This window comes from Mercenaria mercenaria, chromosome 4, assembly GCF_021730395.1.
Source record: "Mercenaria mercenaria strain notata chromosome 4, MADL_Memer_1, whole genome shotgun sequence".
In the NCBI taxonomy this organism is placed as follows: Eukaryota; Metazoa; Mollusca; class Bivalvia; order Venerida; family Veneridae; genus Mercenaria; species Mercenaria mercenaria.
In genome coordinates this window covers 51,336,014-51,357,355 of record NC_069364.1, presented here as the reverse complement: position 1 = coordinate 51,357,355, position 21,342 = coordinate 51,336,014, and the positions used below count along the sequence as shown (strand labels likewise).

The 21,342-nt window shown below is 33.5% G+C and overlaps 1 protein-coding gene across 1 annotated transcript; it reads right to left on the bottom strand.

The window, feature by feature from the left end:
- Positions 1-445: 445 nt before the first annotated feature.
- LOC128556629 (uncharacterized) lies at positions 446-20,924 on the bottom strand. Its single transcript, XM_053542194.1, has 11 exons — positions 20,823-20,924; positions 19,456-19,665; positions 11,516-11,656; positions 10,848-11,013; positions 7,446-7,709; positions 7,191-7,252; positions 6,251-6,457; positions 3,856-4,011; positions 3,004-3,160; positions 1,588-1,797; positions 446-877 (listed from the first exon to the last, which is right to left on the bottom strand). The coding sequence occupies exons 1-11, from the start codon at positions 20,922-20,924 to the stop codon at positions 798-800; spliced, it is 1,755 nt and encodes a 584-aa protein (XP_053398169.1). The 3' UTR covers positions 446-797.
- Between the last annotated feature and the right edge of the window lie 418 nt (positions 20,925-21,342).

Genomic DNA, 21,342 nt, shown 5'->3' with positions numbered 1-21,342 from the left:
TTAGTTTAGTGAAACATTAAACGAATCAGAAAAAAAAAGTTTGAGAATAGAAATATACACAAGAAACAAGTATATATCAATGCATTCGTAACATTTGTAAATGATAGACAACACATATTTATCTATATAAGAACTACATACGTGTATGGCACTTATACCGTTCTTCTTATGTTTTAAATCATGATAATGCATACTAAAACGACACAATACTAGTTATGTTATAGCAGTATACATTAGGTTATCACAAACAAAATCAGGAAAAGAGTAAATCCTATAATTAGTGTTTTATAAACGCATAAACAAAGGAAAATACGTAAAAGTCAACGATTTTATCATTTACGTATATCACATCTATAAGAACAAACTTTGAATATAAACTTAGTTCCACTTTATACAATTCTTTCCCATATACCATTATTTATTTACAATTACAATTTATTTTGAATTTTTATGCTGGTGGTACTGTAAGTACATGTGCAAAGAAGAAGTATGCAAAAATGAGAAAAGATATTTATTTGTGCGGAATTTTTGTGGATGCTGAGGGTTTGTTCGTGTGCTTGTACAGATCAAAAGAAAGAAAATATAATTTAAAAATGTTTTAGATATTTTTCCTCACTAAACTAACTCCCGATTCAAGCGAATGTTAAACACATTTGTCTAAGCATTCATATGTCACTTTGTTCCGAAAGTTATGGTAAAATGTCAAGCGTAAGGAACACTTAAATGTTTGTTATTATAAAGAAAATACTTCAAGTATGTAATAACGAATTTAGTATATTGATCATTCACTAAACATTTTAAGGATCAACTGCAGTTCCGTCTTCGTCAAGCTGCTTTTTGGTTTCAATTGCCAGCATCAGTATTTTTTTGAAAGCAGCTGCAAAAAAGAATAATATTTTACTGTGAAATGTATTTAAAATAGAAAAAGTAGAAATTCCACAGATCGCTCCACACGACAAAAACGGAAATGTTGCAGGCTCATTTTAATTGAGCCTGTTCATGGTCGGTAATGGAATGCATGTTACTGTCAACACCCTCTAGACCAGGGTTGAGCAGAACTCAACATTTACACATGCTACAAGTACAAAGTAATTTAGAGACAGACATCCGCATCCCTCATCGATGTGGGTTCGAGCCTCACTCGGGGCGTTGAATTCTTCATGTGAGGAAGTCACCCAGCTGGCTTACGGAAGGTCGGTGGTTCTACCTAGGTGCCCGCTCGTGATGAAGTAATGTACGGAGGGGCACCTGGGGTCTTCCTCCACCATCAAAGCTGGAAGTCGCCATATGACCTATCAAGTGTCGGTGCGACGTTAAATCCAACCAGACATCCGCAGATGTGTTCATACGGCGGTGCACATGGAACCTTCAATGATACACTAGCATATAATTCCATAAAAAGCGGCGTATTGTCCCCAGTTAAAAAATAAGTTTGCTCTAAACGAAAAAACAATGAGCAGAACTAAACAAACTGGAATTAAGAAAGAGGATCTGAGGTTATGGAGCCTGCCAATCACAGTAACTGAAATTTTTCATTTGTTAAAAGTGTATAATGTGTTTACTAAATTTGATGAGAAGTAAATTTACCAAGAAGTAGAGCGTTCATATTTCCTTTTACAGTATCTTCATGTACGTAATTTCTGACCGGGTATACATTTTTCCTTTTGAATCCATACTTTTTTTCAATATTCACGATGCTTTCTGTCAGTCGCTGGACACAATATGGGTTTTGACGACCTGCTCTAAGTTCTTCGCTAAGTAAATCAATCTTTGTAACCACAGCAATGAGTGGTATTTCTACAAACATAATTGTAACAGTGAATTGTCTTACATTTATTTCATTTGCTATTGTAAGTGATAGCTAATATACGAAAGCGAATGTAAAAACTCCTATAATTATACTGTTTTAATATGTTTTACATTCAACCATTAAAATTACTGTGTTGTATGTGTGCTTTCTTTAGAAGCGTTTCTGCAACAATTATCAATAATTGATACAAACCCCGTTAAGCTACAATGGAGTCAGAAACACCAAATGAATATTTTCTTTCCTTCTGAAGTCTTAATTTCATATTTGGTGCGTGATGTCACTTTGATGTGTATCGTGACATTATTTATTAAAATTATGAGCTTTGCATTGAAGACTCTGCAATTTTCTTTAGCGCGGAGTATACCGCATACATAAAGTCTCAAAATATTTGAGCTGCAGAACTCTCGTATATTTCTCGAAACAAAGCTGATGTTTTCATATCTAATATGGAATATTGACTTTTTTCTTCACTACCCTACAACCTTTACTTTATGTGGTCATTATACTATGATAATTATAAATACAAAATAAAAACAAGGTGATTCAGTGAGTTTTGGCAAGAATTTATTTGCAAAGTCATTCATGTAGTCTTTAAAACATATAGAAAAGCTATCTACTGCGTTAGTCACACTGTAAATGTTTGATTTCTGTGTTATTCTTAAAGAAATTTTAACTTCATGTATAATCATAACCGCCTCCACTAGGGCCCAAGCTGGGGAAAAAATACCCGCTCGCTCCATGTAAAATTTACCCGCCTCTGAAAAAAATCAAAATTGAGAAAAAAAAATTCGCTCGCTCGCTCCCATATTTTTTTTTGAAAATTTTCCTAAGAACTATTAATCAATTTGGTATGGCTTTAAGTGTTGATGCGTATATAGATTTGCATCGAGAAATGCACTCGTTCTTTCGTGGAATTATACTGTGCTAATATTTCTCGATACAAATCTAATTATTAACCTAATTACTGATATCGCAGCTAATTTTCAAAATATCTTTTCGTTATTCTCAATCCCACCCACTTAAGTCTTAGTTACCGAAACTTTGAATATCAACTGTTTCAGGTATCTGTTACATTTGTGCAACGTGCATTATACACGTTTTCATTGTTATATACATTGTATATATACGTACGCATTTAAATGCACGGAATGGTATAAAAGGACAATTTAGATGAGAAACAATATGACAATTACCGTTGTCGCGCAGCCAACTTTTCAGCTCCTGAATGCATTTCATTTCCCGTTCCGAGACGTCATTTCCATCAAAGAATAAGCAAACACAATGGATCTTATCTTTGTTTCCGGGTTCCTTGACGTACCCTTTGCTCTCCTCGTTAATGCCAGAGAGGACCTACACAAGTTTGAGGAAGAAAACAAGATTGTTTTGTTTGTTTTGGGTTTAACGCCATTTTTCAAGTAGTATTTAGTATTTCAGTCATGTAACGGCGGGCAGTTAACCTAACTAGTGTTCCTGGATTCTGTACCAGTACAAACTTGTTCTCTGCAAGTAACTGCTAACTTCCCCACATGACTTATCAGAAATGGAGGACTAATGATTTCAGACAAAATGTCTTTCATCAAATTGTCAGGGAGAACATACGCCAAGCCCGGGGATCGAACCCGCGACCAACGCTCTCCCTACTGAGCTAAGCGGACGGGCTCTAAAACAAGATTCTACTAATATAATTTATTATGGGTTTTTTTCGCTCTAGTTTATTCAGTTATTCTTTTACAACTTTTCGTCACTTAGCAACAGCAAAAGCAACAGCTCTCATTAAATAAATGAAATTTGTTTAGCATTTGTATTAACACAGACTGTTCAAATACAAAGATCCAGTGAGTTTCTTGTTTGTTCGTTTCATCTCATTTGTCTGTATGTTTAATGTTTGTATATATTTTAATCCTGCATTTATCCGTATAGTGAAATAGGTTTTCGGTTTGTTTGAGGAGGCAGTGTTCTCAGAACATGGCTTTTACTGCTGCATATTTATATTTATGCTTTATAAAATACTTACAATAATGCCGATATTGCCAAAATATTCTTACTTTATAACGACTCGGAACATGTCCTTCTATGACACACTTTATTTGATTTAACTGCACACCATTTTTCTCATGTATACCAGGCATATCGCATAGGTACACATTTGTCTCTTGTGTCTCATTTCCATTTTCAGAAACTTTCAGCTGGTACGTATTGTACTGAAAAAAGGACACCAGCAAGTATTTAGGTTCTGAAGCAATTCTATTGGAAACAACTGAAGTACAACTGAAGATGATTTTGGAAAGATACAAAATATCAATAGATATGCTTTATATCATGATTAACGCGACACTATATAAAAATGTATTTCTTTAATCTTTACTGCTGGATCATTACAATTATTGTAGATACATATATGCAGAATAAGGATTCGATTGACATTTGATGTTATGAAATTTAAACATCTCCAAATCATAAGGAGAAAGAGTTATTGTACACTAAAATTGAACAGCAAATAGAATATTTGTATAGCACTCATAAATGATCGTCAGTTTAACTGGCATGTAACTGAATTGCTGAAAAAAGACCGCATGAAGGGGCAACACTTCGGGACAGGTCTGCGCCTTAAGGAGGTAGGTTACCTTCATATTTGTATGTGCGCATGTCCAACCGGAAGCTAACGTGACGATTTACGACGACGTTTACGACAAACTAAATGTGTTTGTATATTCATTCTTCTGAAAACAAATCATGAACCTGTCTTCGATCTGATGCTTTATGGCTTAATAATGCAGAAATAATGGATAAATTGCCGCAGAAACGCTTCAAAACAATGTTGCCTTAAAATGACGTCACTGACGTCATGACATTACGTGTCAGTTACCGCGCAATATTAATAGCTTTTATCTTGAAAGTACGTAATTCTGTGCATTTTCTTTATTTTAACTATTTTCAAATAACCATTATTTGCTGAAATATTTTTTTATGAGTCTGTTGCTCTAAATAATAATCAATATTTTGCTTCTTTTATGTAGTTATATTGAAATGTTATGCGGAATGTAAGAAAATGGACAATGGTAACCAATGTTATTTGGAATACAGTTGGGTGAATGGTTACTTGTTACGGCCATTTTCAAATAAAAAATCTAGCAGTTTGATTTGTAATACCTATTTTTCAGGTTCCGTTGATAATTTGTTACTTATATACTAAAATTAAGACCTAAAATTGTTCAAATTTCAGTAGAAACTTGTGGTTTCTTGAATTAAATTGATGTTACCATGGAAACGAAGCCCGTGACCTATATATCTAAATGTAAAATTCAAAAGCGTTGACACTGGTCTATTTAAGAAACACAGCTTCGGCTTTTTATTTTCATTTCAACAATATCCATGAGAATAATAGCAGCATGCTGAACGATTTTTCCATGAAAAATGCCAGACGAGGTGTACTGCTGTGAGTATTCTTAGCTGTGAAATTTGTTTGAATAAATGCAAATAACACGAAAATATAACTTACATTAGAAATAATATGTTTTAAAGCTACATTCACTGAAAGATAATCTTATTCAATATTTTTTAATAAGAAATTACGACAAAAAGCAAGATATAAGCTATTTTAAAGTTCTCTGTTGCCATGGTTACTTTAAACTTGGAGAAAAATAGGGTACCATGTAAAGTGCTTGGTATTTTGCTGATAATATTACCCAAATATTCCATGTTGGTCATTAACAGAATGGCACTGAAACCGTCGAGTACCCGTATTTTTATACATATTTGTTTAAAAATGAGAGAAAATGCGTTACCATGGAAACACGAGCCCCGCGACATATACATTTTAAGCTTATATTAGAAAGCTAACGTGCATACTAGTAAAATTATCAATTATGCAGACTTCTACGGATATCAATGAAACTAAAATACACTGAAAAGTGTTAAATATCCGTATTTTCCTTCTTCTTTCAATATGAAATACCTTTGGAGGGTCATGTTCTTCAAACCTGGATAAAAACTGAACTTAAAGGGGCAGAGACAAACGAAATTGAGATTGTAGCAGTTCAAACTTCATATTAGACGAAATACAAAAAAATGCTGCAGTTCAACTAATTTGAATTTACCCTTGTAACAAGGTAACCTACCTCCTTAACAGAACTGATATGTATCTTCGTTTCGTTGGATTTGCTATTATTTCCCAATGCTGAATTTTCTCATAATTAGGATAAAGCAATTTTGAAAATTGTTAACTTTATTTCTTTGCTACTGGAATTCTCTTTTAAACGGGAGGGAGAGGGTGGGTGGGGGGACTTTTTAAGAATATTTGAAGTTCGGGACAGCATGGGACTCTATGGTAAAACATGTATTGGGCAGGCATTTTAGAGGTCTTCCTACGTCTTAAAGTTGTCTTTTACTATTTTGTTTTAGATTTTAACAATTAAAGTAGAAACATTTAAGTTATATCACCCTTTTTGTGTCCGGGATGCCATCACGTTCTTCATTCATGGACTGTGTTAATCCTGCAGTTGCCCGGCAAGAGATCTCACCCGACAGCGCAGACATAACGGAATCAATAAAGCTTGACTTTCCAGTGTTTGTTCTACCAACACATAAAATGCGAACGCTCTCTTCAACATCCTTCATTTTGCTAAGCAGATTTTTTTTATTTTTCACCTGAAATACTAACTGATATAATTTCCCGTTGATCGATTCCTGCCAAGTACCTTCATCTGGTACTAGAGTTTGGGGCATCGGCATTCAACAGATACAAATGCCAAATAATAAAGTTAATTAATGTATACCCATTTGAATCGAACAACGTTAAAATTACGTCCATGTATACCGTCTTTGCGACATAACAATAGTAATGCAATACATCACGGGCGAAACTTAATTGTATCTTATATAATTAATTCCTATTGAAACGGCATGTTGAGTCTGTGTGTGTGTTCGGGTTTAACGTCTTTTTCAACAATTTTTCAGTCGTATAAACGAAGGTGTCTACTTGTAGCTGTGAGCACAATGTCCAACTTTGTAGTGTTGCCTCACTAGAATATCACACCGTAGACACGTGACATAATACCCCACCCAGTCACACTATACTGACACCGGGCTGACCAGTCCTAGCTCTTAATGCTGACCGTCAAGCGAGGAAGCTACTAGTATCATTTTAATTGTATTAAAGACATAATTCATACAAGCATACAATTACTATAACTCAATTGCAGAGTGCTTAGCAACAATCCAAACAACAACGACGGACTGACAGGCCAATAGTATGGCAAATATGTGTTCGATCAGTGTGATACATCACATAAAATGAAATATATATATTTTTGCATGGTGTTACTAAATTATATTTCTTTCCATTATTCCTGAAAGATTATGTTTTAAATTGTGTATTTACCACATTTTCGTTTTCGAGTGAATCAATACGACCGGTCCATACTGACGGTTCTCTTTGCCAGTCTGTAATAAATAAAACTATTATGAATTGCATCTAGATACATGAAATATCAAGTTAGTTTAAATTATAACTTTGGCAACATTTAAAAGCGACAAGAAATTTAAATAATTAATTTAATAATATAATAAATGTGTTGTTTGAGACATTTATTTATCATATATATAATGTATGCTATTTTCTGCGCTATATATTTACCTAAATCTTGCTCTAGATAATTCCTTGCTTGTCCCTCAATACAGTCCAGCACTTTCAAAATGAGCATGTCCTTTGCTTTGTCAATAACTGTATCTTCTGTATAGTTTACAACGGGAAAAACACATTTTTCTTGGATTTCTAGATACTCTGCCGCACGCTTTACCGCATTCAAAGCCTTTTTGCTTTTTTCAATATTTGCAACGTTTTCCTGGATTTGGGGACAAAGCACATCGAATTTTGTAGCAACACCAATGACAGGTAGATCTGGGAAAAATAGAAACATGTCGTCCATTATTTCTTGCTCGTTCTGAAGACTGAATCTTTGGGTAACATTTAATTTAAACAAATACTTAAAGAATTAAAAACGGCTACAGAAATGTCCCGGTGAGATGTTTCATATTCTATAATTACATCTTTTGATGCCTTTTGGAAGTTTTAAACCTCGTGACTTGGAATAAACATTATAAGAAAATTCTTTTGAAACACAGAACGCAACCAAGCAAAATAAATGTAGACTCGGTTATACTCTGTCTGTTTATCAGAGGTACTGAAATGTGCAACACCCTTTAACCCCGTAAGCAAAGGGTTGTGAGGAACTCTATTTTCCATGAACAGTAAATGTTGTCTACAGATAATTTATTATGTTTCTCTGTGTTTTGTGTATTATTATCTTGGTTTCTTGATAAGGGTCGTCTGGAATGTCAATTGAAAACATTAACCTGTTCTTCTTATTAGAGGCAGTGTATGGAAATTTGAAGTCGTATTTTCTCTTCCAGTTTTTAGGAAACTCTCTTGAAGGAAAACAATTCATGTATCCGTCATATCTTACTTACTTTTACCCTCTTACCTATACATATATGCGTGTAAGCTGAAAGTTAAACATGATATCGCTGTAGGGAATAAGTGCTTTATATGGTGGGGGAAAACCAAAAGTCACATGGTGCTAGGTCTGGAGAGTACGGGGGATGTGGTATAGTTTTAATATCTAGCCCAGCTAGTGTTCGCACGTATAGGATGTTGCGTTGTCACGGTGAAGATAGAATTTACCGACAAGCTCCATCATCAAAAACGAATTGAGAGGCCCAGGTTTTGACGACGTCGAAGACCTCCAAATGGTTGTTCGGGAGTGTATCAGGAGACTGTTATAAATCTTTGGTCCGCATACACGAGATGTGTGTGAAGTACTCTGGGGAATATTTGGAGAAAAACTGACATGTATATTGTGTCCGACATTATGTTATAGACTTTCTGCGATTTAGTTGCCCCGCCCACGTTTACCTAAAGTTGCTATAGTAATAATAATTAGCGTGTTATTTTAATTTTGTTAATTTGCTTCTGAGAATGAGAAAAAGATATATGGAGCTATGTATGTTTAAAGAATTGTGTAAAAATATTAAAAAATAATAGAATGTTACGGCACTTGTCCCGAAACTTTCCGAACACCACTCGTATATCAACACCTGGTATTTTGGAGCATTACGACAATTGAAAAGAAACATCTCCCAGCAATGCATAATTAGCTTAAATATCCGCAGATGCCTGTTCCAAGTGTAAAAGAAACGGATTCCGAAGGTCTTAATTGACACTATCACAAACGATTACATCATTGATGGAAAACTAAAAGGTCCCTATGACTTTTACCCATGACTTACTTATCCCAAAACAATAGGGGTCATTTACTGTATAAACCCAACCATGCTTTCAAGTTTGAAGGTTTTGGGTCAAGAGGTTCTCAAGTTATAGAGCAGAAACCCTTTAACTTTTTACAATTTAGAATTCGTATGTGTTGAAAATTTGAGATTTGATCTTCCAGCTTGCTCGAATACTAGGAGCAATAAATTTAGGTTCTTGATAACTTGAAAATCAACACATTTTATCTGGCTCGAAATGCAATGCTAGATTATATGCTAGATTATAAATTCAATTATGATCTTGAGCAGGTTCGAACCTAAATATTCTAAATTCAACATTTCAATATTTGAAGTTCGATTTTCGAGCTGACGCTAGCTTGATATTTGACTTGAAATCGAGATTCGATTCCCGAACAGGCCTATAACTCCATTCGGCCTTTGTTAGATAATTATGGTTCGGAATAAAAATTCCGCGTAATATTATAAAGTTGAATGACGATCTTCCAACTGGCATGAGATTCAAAGCTAGTTAGAATTGAATTTCGATCTCTCCAATGACAGTGTCACAGCTCACTATTTGATGATTTATGTACAACAACTGTTATTTGATAGGCCAAAAACTGCCGGGCGTTCTCGACAGCATATTTATCTTGTATGTCGACATTCCTTTTTTAATTTTTTGTGTGATTGTGACATATATGCATATGTCCTTGAAGTACTCCGTACACAAGCCGGGCACCCTTGACCCATTTAGCCTCACCTCCGACCTGGAGGTAGTAATCATACCAAACTTTCAGACAAATCTCAACCAACTTGGCACACATTTCTTAAGGTATTACACAGGTATTGAAGTACTTCCGAGTACATGTAGTTGTATTCGAACATTTTTTTTTTTTTTGAAAATGTGAAGTCCCCGTTTTCATCCCTACGTATTCCGATTGGTTACATTTCATACCTACACAATAACAGTCATCCATGCCAAATATGTATGAAAACATGGATCATGGCATGTTCATCGTTTATTACAGCTGTCAATCTGACTTAAGTACTTGATCTTCTAAACGAAGATCTGAGAACGACCTATTCACATACGTCTTCTGTATATTTTGGATTTGTAATATTGCTATTTTTGTTTTTGCAAATCTATTTTTAATTGAACCAGTCAGACGACTTGTTCCAATGTCAAAGAGTAAGAAAAATGTGCAGTCATCCCAGGGCTCGAACCAGGTACCCCTTACTTACAGAGCAAGTTGCCTACCGACTGAGCTAATCGGCTATCTGACACATTACGACATAAGATTTGTAAATATCAAAAATCAAGGCTAAATAGAGATTTGCAAAATGTTGTAAGTTAAGCTCTGACTGGCTAGCGAAAGGATCGTCAGAACGAGGCTATCAATAGCTCGTTCTCAGATCCTATGCGTAGCGTAATAGGAGATGTACTTTAGCCAGATTGTAACAGTTGTTTTCTGGCTTTAATTGAAATTGATATTACCTTTAGAAATAAAAAGGTGCTGTTGTTGTAATTAAGATGTGAAGTTCACAATTCATGTTCAAAAATGCATGAAAGAAGGGGAAACGATGCCGTGCCGACACCTCAATACTAAATATTGTCATAATCATTCATAAGGTATGATTCTGTTTCGGAGTACGTTCATACATGTACTTATAATTTATTGACGTCTATCAACACAACCTCCCGCACATACGTACCCTCTATAGATATTACGTACCATTCATTGGACAAACTCATCAGCTTTATTTTGCTTACCTCTGCTCCGAATTTTTTCTTTCATTTTTCGAATTTGTGTAACCATTTTTGAATGTTGTTGTCTTGGAACTTGTGTAACGTCAACAACAAAACAAACCACGTGTATTTTATACGGCCCTCCTGCTAATGTTTTCTCCTTATCTATTTTCTTAGATTTACTGCCAAACTGGGTAAAAATTCAGAAAAAAAGATTTACAATTTTTTTAACTTTAGAATGTTTAGCATTAAATAAAAGCCTGTAGTTAATGTCTATTTAAAGTGTTTTCCTGTCAATTTGTTTTTGTGAAATGTTTATCTCAAATCAATAGTATATTTCTTATTTGGTTTTTAACAAATGGGGTAAATTGGATAAATGACGGATATTATGATTGTACGCATTTACAGAAAGGTCTAATAAAAGTATTTAACAAACAGAATACAGATCTGTCCATATGATTACAGTTAATAAGTGATGAAAAGAATATCATAAAGATTTTAAAAGTTTAACGTGTTTATATGTACTTAAAATCTCAACTACTCTCATGGACATTTTATCTTTAGAATGGTCCCTCATTTGCATAAGGGGCACTTCTATGAAAGAGGGGAGGTATCGGTTTAATATATATTATTCTTTTATAAATCTGATAACAAATTAAGTACAAAAAATGTAAAAGTAAAATAAAAGTAACTTCATAGCCTGGTTTCACATTCCCATCCAGTATTTTGTCTATTTCATGTTCATAATCTCTGTCCTTAGTGAATCCTCGGATATCTATGACTCGGATGGGCATGTCCTTTCCCTTTTCCGTCTTTAATTCATAACGATGTAACTACAATAACGAAAAGTCAGGTCATAGTAAAATGTAGTATTACGTTCATGCATATCATGTAAGTCAATAAAATGCATACTTCATTATTTATTTTTAGAAAAAACAAACAAACATTTGTATCATTCATGATAAAAATAAAAATATTTTAATATCTGCATAAGCATCGTGTATCATGTGCAGATTTAAGTTAAAGTAATAGAAGACTACAGATATTTTATAACATAAGTATAGAAGGCAGTTCCTCATAGGACTATGATACATAATATACAGTATGTAACAGATGTTTAATTTTTTAACTTCTAAATTACATCGTCAAACTGAGGAATATACACATGCTTTATTGTTTGATCTTTTTAAGCACTGTTGCTTATTGGAGCATAATTCACTATGCATAACAGGCTATGCATATGTATATGCTAACTTGTAAATTATCAGACATAGCTTGCGAGATATTTATTATAATATCAAGCAAGAAATATTCTTATATTTTTTACTAGGTAAATATCTTAATAATTCAATATATACACAGAAAACGCTGAAGATTTTAAGATTTTTGTTAGTAAGTCAGGCCAGCATTTTTTTATTTTCTGGTTTACGGGAGATTTTCAAAAAGTTTGGGTCTGGGGGGACAAATAAAAATAAAAATAAAAATCCCAATTTTTAGCAGTCGACCAAATAAATAAAAATAAAACATCCAAAAGGATACAATTTTTTTTTTGTACACCACAGAAAACAAAAGCTTGCAAGCTTAAATTGCATACACACTCACAAATGAACTATTCTGAACTGGTTTATATCTCATCATCTCAGTATACTGTTGTTTTCTTTATGTGTAGCTTGTATGAATAATGCAATTTTCAAAGTCACCAAGATATTTATTATTTGTGTTTTTGTATGTATCTATTTTGTAGTAAAAATATACTAAGTCTTGTGGTTTTTCATAATAAAATATACAGATACCACAGTTGACATATCATAAGAACATTGCATAATGTTTATTATATAAACATGAATAAAAACTGCTATTAGAATGGGGATATGCAATGACTACTTTAGGTCTGCATCCTGCATATTAATTGGCCTTAGATAAAAAGTCTTAAAAGACAGGCATGTCATACTAGAAAGCAAAAATTACAAATTGATAAACTGGCTTTAAAATTAAATGGCTTTGGTTTAAGTTTCAGTGGCTTAATTATTGTTTTATAGTTTGCCGATTGTCAGTGCCACCTATATTGTACGACAAGTCAAAACAATCTGAATTTTGGTTCAGCTAAAATGTGTACAAAATAACAACCTTATCGGTAGATGTTCAAACAACAGTATCGGATATTTATAAGACTCTTCACTGAGATGGGACTTGGACTTAGTAAGTTATGAGTCCGAAAAACATTATTACTGAATATGTCATTATGTGTTCCTCAGTGTCGAAGGCACATGTGGCATACAGTGTCTGAATGTTTGTCCAAAACATACTTTCAAAGGGTCTTCTTACAGATTTTATCGGTATACTTCAAGTGAACAGGACTCATGAGAATATTGCTGAGAGTTTCATGTTTGATAATTATCTTTCGAGTTACAGTACCTGGCTAGAACTTTAGTCAAACTAATTTGACACGATCCTAGGAAATATTGAGATAATCTTTTCATATGAGAAATATCTCCACTCGGATTAGATTGCCTGTAAAAAATATTAAACAACCATTAATCTGACTGGCCAATTATTTCGATTACATGAAGTTTGAATTTTTTATCACATGTTACAATGTTCATTTGTATCTTTGTCAAGCATTTGCAGGGACATGTGTCATTTTACATTGAAATGCACTTTGTTTTGAACAGAACTACTGAAAATTATGGTATTAGTTATTTTTTCTACTCCAACCCCCAAGACTTCAAAGTAAAAAAAAAATGTGTTTAGCAAGTTGATACTCACTTTTGCTCTTCCATTTTGCCATTTCTTTGGTTTCTTTCCTTCTTTCCTTTTTATCAAATGTGGTATTTTTCTGACAGTCCCACATGAATTTGATCGTTGTCCAATTATAATATACAGACAACAAATCTCGTACATGTGATACGCCAGATTTTTCAACATCTGGACAGCGTTGATAGTGACGGTCATTTTTCGTATGTGATTATTCCTAATGTTGAGCTTTAGGTTCTGTAATTTCTACTCAGATCCAATTTGCTTACAATACTTGTTATCTCTGCAAACTTATTCCAAAGATTATTGTCTGTTAACTTGTATATATTTCCTGTTTAATTTCACACAGTTTACATTCATGGAGGCCGCCATTTTTCATGCGTCTGCTGATCTTGATTAAAAACCTCTATCTTTCAGTTAAACTTTTATTTTTGGCAGCAGCAATTATGGACGGTCGGCGGATAAAATGAAAATAAAAGTACTGAAAATCACTTTTATTTTTATTTTGTTTTGTCAAAAAATAGTGTCGGCGCTCCCGTAAACCAGAAAATTAAAAAAATGCTGGCCTCAGTGGTCAGTAACGTCTAAAATGCTCCCCTCTCACTCCTTAGATAATTTTTGTGGGAACTAAATTGTTTGCCATGACAAACCGTGTGAAGATATAAATATTCCCATGAAAAAAACTCTTCTGAACCATACAAGATTTCACTGTTTCCATGGCAACTGTTCTGTTTTTGAAAATGACAAACGTATGGAGATAAATTCATTATGTTTCTTCATTTCTTGTGACATAGCACATAATTTGTACCAAACTAGCGTTGAGACACTGAACTTTTTAAACATCATTTAAATGTTAATAAAAAGATTTGCATATTAATAAATTTATGAGATTGATACAAAATGGCATAAAATTATTTAATAAAATATTTTCTTAGTTTTAAAGTATCATTTAAAATGCATCAAACAGTTTCGATTTGATCTTAAAATTCCTCAGAATTTCTACAATAATTGTTTTTACTCTGAATTAAGTAACTTACTCTATATTAAATATGTTTTGCTAAGTTGCGAAAGATCGACTGTGCTGCAACCAATGTCTCAACAAGATATCACTAAAACTGAATAATGATATAACTGATTTTTATCCATAAATTGATACAAATGCGAGGTATATTGTTTGAAAAAATATCAGTATAAGCATTTGATTTAAGGTCGATCCACACCTTAGGGCCGGAATGTAGCACTTTGACGGAAAAGTATTAAATTTTGCTCAAATATAGACCAAACTCTGTATTTTCAGAATGTATGTATCTTTTCTGATTTTACACTTGTGTGTTCACGTGAAAAGCGCCACCTGATGGCACCCAATTTTTCACGCCAATTGTTCGTTTTTCTGTCATTATTTCACTATTCATATGACGGAACTTGAAGTTTGACCTTGATTCCGATGGGTTAAACGCTTGACTTTAAGAAACTGAAACGAAGTATTCATCTTCTGGGCGATGGTAAATTGATACTATAAAATTACTAATGGTAACAAAAAACCACCCCTCCCACCAATAGCGTATTGATAGGAATGAGATGCGCATACAAATTGTGTCTTATGAAAAAACTGTCACACAATTCACCTGAGGTGCGGATCAAAAATGTGTAACATGAAATTCTGTTACCTTGTTCTACACATACTGGCGATCATTCACAATATTTCAACCAATTTCTGTACGGGGGCGGGGTGCGAGCGGTGCGTTCAAATACTAAGCAAAGGTCATTTAGATAATGACATCATCTCTGTGAAGAGCTTCAGCACTTCTTTTCAAAATATAAAGGTTCTTTAGGTATAAAACAAAACATGTAATGATCAAAGTTAATAACCGTACACCCGAAAAACTATTTCTAGCGAGCCCATTTTCTCTTCGTTTCCAAGCTCTTTTGTCGATAATACTGCTAGGGTATGATATGATGTACTGTCAACATGCTTTTTTTATTTATTGTTTTTTATATTTCTGCATTATTTTTAATATATTGCGCTTATGTGAAACGTTTAAGACAGCTAATAGCTGTATTGAATACAGTAATGGATATAACTTGGATACTATCTTAATTGTACAGCAACTCATTCCAAAGCTGGAGTCACACGCAGGAACGCATGTGCGTGCGCACGGATAGTCAGACACACTACTAACTACAGCACGCACGACTGCATTCGCTATTTTATACAATCATTCTCGTACATACGGGCAGAGTTCTCAGAACCTTGCTAAGCATTTCTGGCGGGCCTAGTATTTTATGTCAGCATCAAGTAAAATGATAGCAATTAATTATATTTTTTCTTAATATGCTCTTTAACAAAAATTTAAGGTCAGTAATTACTTTCAGTGATAAACATTCCCTCTCCGTGTCGATTTGATTAAAGACTGTGTGTATAAGATTATCTGTCCCCCACCGCTGATCCCTGAGATTCATGTGAAGAAGTTGATAGTTACTTGCGGAAAACAGGTTATTACTGGTACTGAATCCAGGAATATTGTTTAGGTTAACTGCCCGCAGGTACATAACTAAAATACTGTTGACAATTCGGCACTAAACAAATCAAGAAATAAACATTTCAGACAGTTTTAACAGTTTAAAAAAAAATCAAAAAAAAAATCATCAAGTAAAATAGTGGTTTGTATAATTTGATAGTAGCGTCTCAATCAACTGTCGTTATTCGGAAAAAATGTTCCTGCAAACTACAACTCCTTTTCTTCCGGTCCTTCCGCGTGCTACTGCGTGTATCGTGTGCATTATTACATAAAATTATACATGTTGCATATATATGTGAAGTTTCTCATTTTTAATAAACTGTTTGGTCACTTGGAAATTTACAGTATTCTGTTACACTGTATTAACGGAACGTATTTAGCAGGGTAACGTCATAGTTTCTACAAACTAACGCGTCGCGCTTTTCGGCATTTAACTATGATTTTCAAAGGTTTTAGCAAAAAAAAAAAAAGCGAACGAGAACACATTCCTTTTTTATTTGTTAATTTTAAAGGGCGGACACAGCAGCAGGCTGTTTCAAAAAATAAAACACTTTGACCGCACGGAAAAAAAGTTATAGGACAAAATGCATAAATTTGAGCGTACATATTCTATAATGATTTCAGCGTCAGCCAATTTGTTTTCAGACAAATGACGGTCTTATAATGCACTAAATACATTTAGATTTCGTCAAATACTATGAAATTACCAAAATATTAGTGAAATAATGACAGAAAAACGAGCAATTGGCGTAAAAAAACGGGTGCCACCAGGTGGCGCTTTTAACGTGAACGCACAAACGTAAAATCGAAAAAAATACACACGTTCTGAAAATACAGAGTTTGATCTATATTTGAGCAAAATTTCATACTTTTCCGTCAAAATTCTACATTCCGGCCCTAAGGTGTGGATCGACCTTAAAGAGAAATCAGTATGTACCTTACTTTACACAAGTTACGTTATCATTAAATAATTGTGTAACGGCTCAAAATTTTCTTAAACATAATTAATATACTCGGCAACTTTATCTTTCTCTACACCTGATTTTTTTTTGTTTTTTTTTTGTTGTTTTTGTTTTTAACTCAAATTTTGACAGATATGAATTAAAATTCGACACAATTTTTACTAATCAGTTCAGGCAAATAAAACTTGACACTGATATCAACTGTACGTTGAGCCACGGCAGTTGTAATAAGGTACACCCCCACCCCACACAAAAATGTCACAAAATGCAACTTGGTGCTGTTCCCTATGCGGTAAGTAGTGTCATCTACGGGATTAAACAATTTTTAGGCAAATATGACAATATTCAAGGGATAAAATATGATCTTATGCTGACAAAGGGCAATTGTGAATGAAGTTGATATTTTGCGCTACATTAGCGGTGCAGTTATCAGTCCGTATATATTTCTCGATGCAAACCTTATCATCATTTGTTGCATATTCGTTTTTACTTATAAAATCATACATATTTGCTTGTTTGGCTGAAAAAATTGAAAATTATTGAGGTAAGTATATACATGTACTCTGATTCCACGTCATCCATTAATGTAGTGTCATTAGTTACATCACAAACTTGATATGAAATTAACATGCTGATATTGAAAATATTGACGGATGTTCGATTAAACTAAACAGAATTGAACATTCAGTATATAATAATTTGAATTTCATCAAATTCATAGGTTCGATTTGGAATTTACTAATTATGTGACTTTGATTTAAAATCTGCTTTACTTTTACCCTTACGGATAAATGAGTCTAATTCAGACTATTATCGTTGTATGTTTTATTATAATAATCATTAAACATTGTACAATTTTCATTCAAATCTGTCAAAACTTGTCAGAGATAAAAACAAAAAAAAACAGGTATGACATTAGAAAAGTTGTTGATTATATCACATTATTTTGCACTCTGAGAATACCACTACCGTTCGTTCTATTTAAAATTATGTAGAAGAAATAGAAGCCACAATTATCATTATACTGATTTCTATTAACTGTAAGGAGTAAATGTCTGTAAACTAAGAGATGGTACGACATATATGTTACACATTCTAGGTTTCTTTGTCTTTTTAAAGCGATAAAACTGTTTTTGTAGATGAAATCTCAAGAAAGAAACCATACAATACTATCAATTTGTTCAGTTACATGACTGATCATAAAGTTTCTATATACAGCCATTCATGCGAATACAGAGTTTTGTAAAAAGTGTTGAAAATATACAAAGCTAACCTAGACAAGGCACATATCTATAGAAAATAGGGAATTGAGTCAGACATCCGGGCAAGGCAAGTGTTCTCTGTGTTGATTTGATTAAAGAAGTTGTGTCGGAAATCAGTCGACCTCCTCCTCTGATTCACACATATAAGCTACCTATGGAGTGCAAATAATAATGGCACAAAATTCAGGAACACTGGTCAGGTTACCTGCTCGTCGTTATTATCTGGATGGCTTGAATATTAGGATAATCATAGGGTACCAGTTATTCTAAAGGCAACAAAGGGAGTTAATTAAAGAATTTATAGTTCAAGGGAAATAATTTTATCTGAAAAGAAAATAGTTAAAATCTTCTAAAGATATTATCAAAGGATCTGTATATCTACTTTTGTTTGTTAGTTATTGTTTAGTTCTGAGTTTGAAAAACTCACTGTAATGCATGTGTTTCTGAAATTCAAAAACAAAATTTTTTACTACATATGCGAATGACTGCATAGATACAGTTTACGAGCACTAAAAAACGAGGATTGATATCCATTAGGAAAACCCATGTTCCAAGACGGCAGATCCCAAAATCGTACCCCTACAACAATTTATGGATGTGTACATAACTGATTTATTCACAAAAATACATAGGCAAAGTTAATAGTAATTATAAAACAATTTTGTTAGAGTATTTAAGAACTTGATAATAGACCATTCCTAGAATATTTGCTGAAACGCTACAATAAAAATGATTATTGAAATGATAACGTAACATGTGTTAAGTGCGTTATATAGACTCCTCCTTCAAATAGGTGTTTATGCTGTTTTTTTTTTTATAATTCACATAATCACCAATTTTATTGATCACAGTTTATTGATTATGTTATTTATGTTCCAGTAATGTCTTGTTTATCTGAGATTTTACTTTTAGCATTAGTTCATTTTATGTAAATCAGCAAATAACTAAACCAGTGTCTCAGCTCTAATTTGGTATTGCTTTTCATTAAAACTAACCCGGATATGATAGATTATAATACATGATAAATTATAAGGTTGTCATTGTCCAAAAATGAACGGTTGCTATGTTTGTTCTGTTTCATGTAATGCAAGTGTTACGTTTCGCAATGCTTATTGTAGCTTACAGAAATACTCACTCTAGTCGTCACACTTGAGTCTTCTGGGCCGGTCAGTGCTACATTGACAACTTCTCCGAATAAGACTGTTGCTAATGTATTATAAAGACTTGACTTTCCAGAACGGATTTCACCAAGCAGTAATATGTTGATATGATCCGTTTTATATTTACGACTGAGCGAGTCATTTAGCTCTTGCAGCTTTTCTTTTTGTTCTCTTAGACGAGTGTCCTGGAATAAAACGTATTAAATATTTGAATACAAGTACACAATCTTATGTCCTGAACCATCGAAGAATATTTCGACGTTAAAATATTTCAATATTTATTGTAAACAATGAAAAGTGCATAAAAAATAGTAAAAACCCCCTTGTAAGGCTTGGAAACAAAAGCAATACAATCAAGACAGAGAAAATGTCGGTTTAACAAATCTAAAGAAATATGCTTTTAATAATAAAATAAACATGAAATGTTTGTGTCAATCAATGCATGCGTGTGTGTATGTGTGAGAGCAAATTTAAAAGCAAGATGTTTCAAAGCAGACTAGAAATTGGGATGGGGAGTTTTGTAGCATAAAAGGCAGGGAGCTAAAACTGGGCTGGGAATTACACGCCTCAACACGTGTATCATTGAAGGTTCCACGTTCACCGCCGTTTGAATACATCTGCGGATGTCTCTAAATTGCTTTTTGTACTTTTAGCATGTGTAAATGTTGAGTTCTGCTCAACCCGGGGCTAGAGGGCGTGGACGGTAGCATGCATTTGCTCTACCGTCCATGAACAGGCTCAAACCTTCTTTTTTCTAGTAAGTTTTTACTTCTTTCAAGACTTATTATTGATGTATTGTACAAAAATGGGAAAAATCATTTGATATGCAATTTCTTGCTGTTAGAAGTGAATTTACCTCTAAAACAGAAGGAGTAGAGTTAGACATCTTTAAAAATATTGAGTTACATGCGGTAAAAGTTCTCTATTTTGACTTCGTTCTTTAGATTACATATTGTGGAAGAAATGTAGGTAGGTTTTACTTCTGCCCCAAGATTATTTTTGAATGAAGTGAGCAAAATTCAAAACAGACCCGCAGGATTCGACCATAATTTTTCAATATTGGAGTTGGAATTCTGTCTGATTAAATCCGTTTACTCGAGGCACCCTAGAAAAAAATGATATTGTAACGAAGTTCATTTCGTCCGAATACTATGACACTTTTACTTCCTCTGGAAACCACTTCTATACCCACACATTTGGAAACTTTTGGTTTCTTACATTAATACCTTTATAGTAATTTATATTTCAATTCTTAAATGTACCTGTCATCCTTTTATTATTCCATAACCACTAAAAACTTCCAAATTATCTTAATATCCGCCATTTTCTGGGTTCTGCTTACTTCCGTTACGGAATCTTCCGAAACTGTTCCGAAGTTAATGGAGTTAAGATGGATACATTGTGACGTCATCTGGATATACCCTGAGTACCTATTTGACGTCATCTGGAGATGTCACGTTCTGATTTCAAGGGTCATGTGACCTTTTCTTATAAACAGCCCAGATTTTCTAAGATCTGTGTCAATTGTATTGTTCGTTTAGAGACGCAACCTCTATTTACAATGTCTTATAGAAATTCCCCATCTGGAGAGGTAGTATCCAGATATTTTATATAAATACTAGTTCACTATAAATAAAATAATGCATATTAAGGTCCTTAAGTTCTAAAATAATAAACATATAAAATATGTCAAAGAAATAGGCAGTCCCCATAACAGGAGTGGTTTCCGGATATTACTATTTATGTATACATAGACCCTTGTATGTATGTATGAATAACTACCATGAATGATGTATGTTATAAATGATGCTTTTGATGAGAATAAATGTGATGTCTGACTGTACTACTGCCTTGCCTCCTAC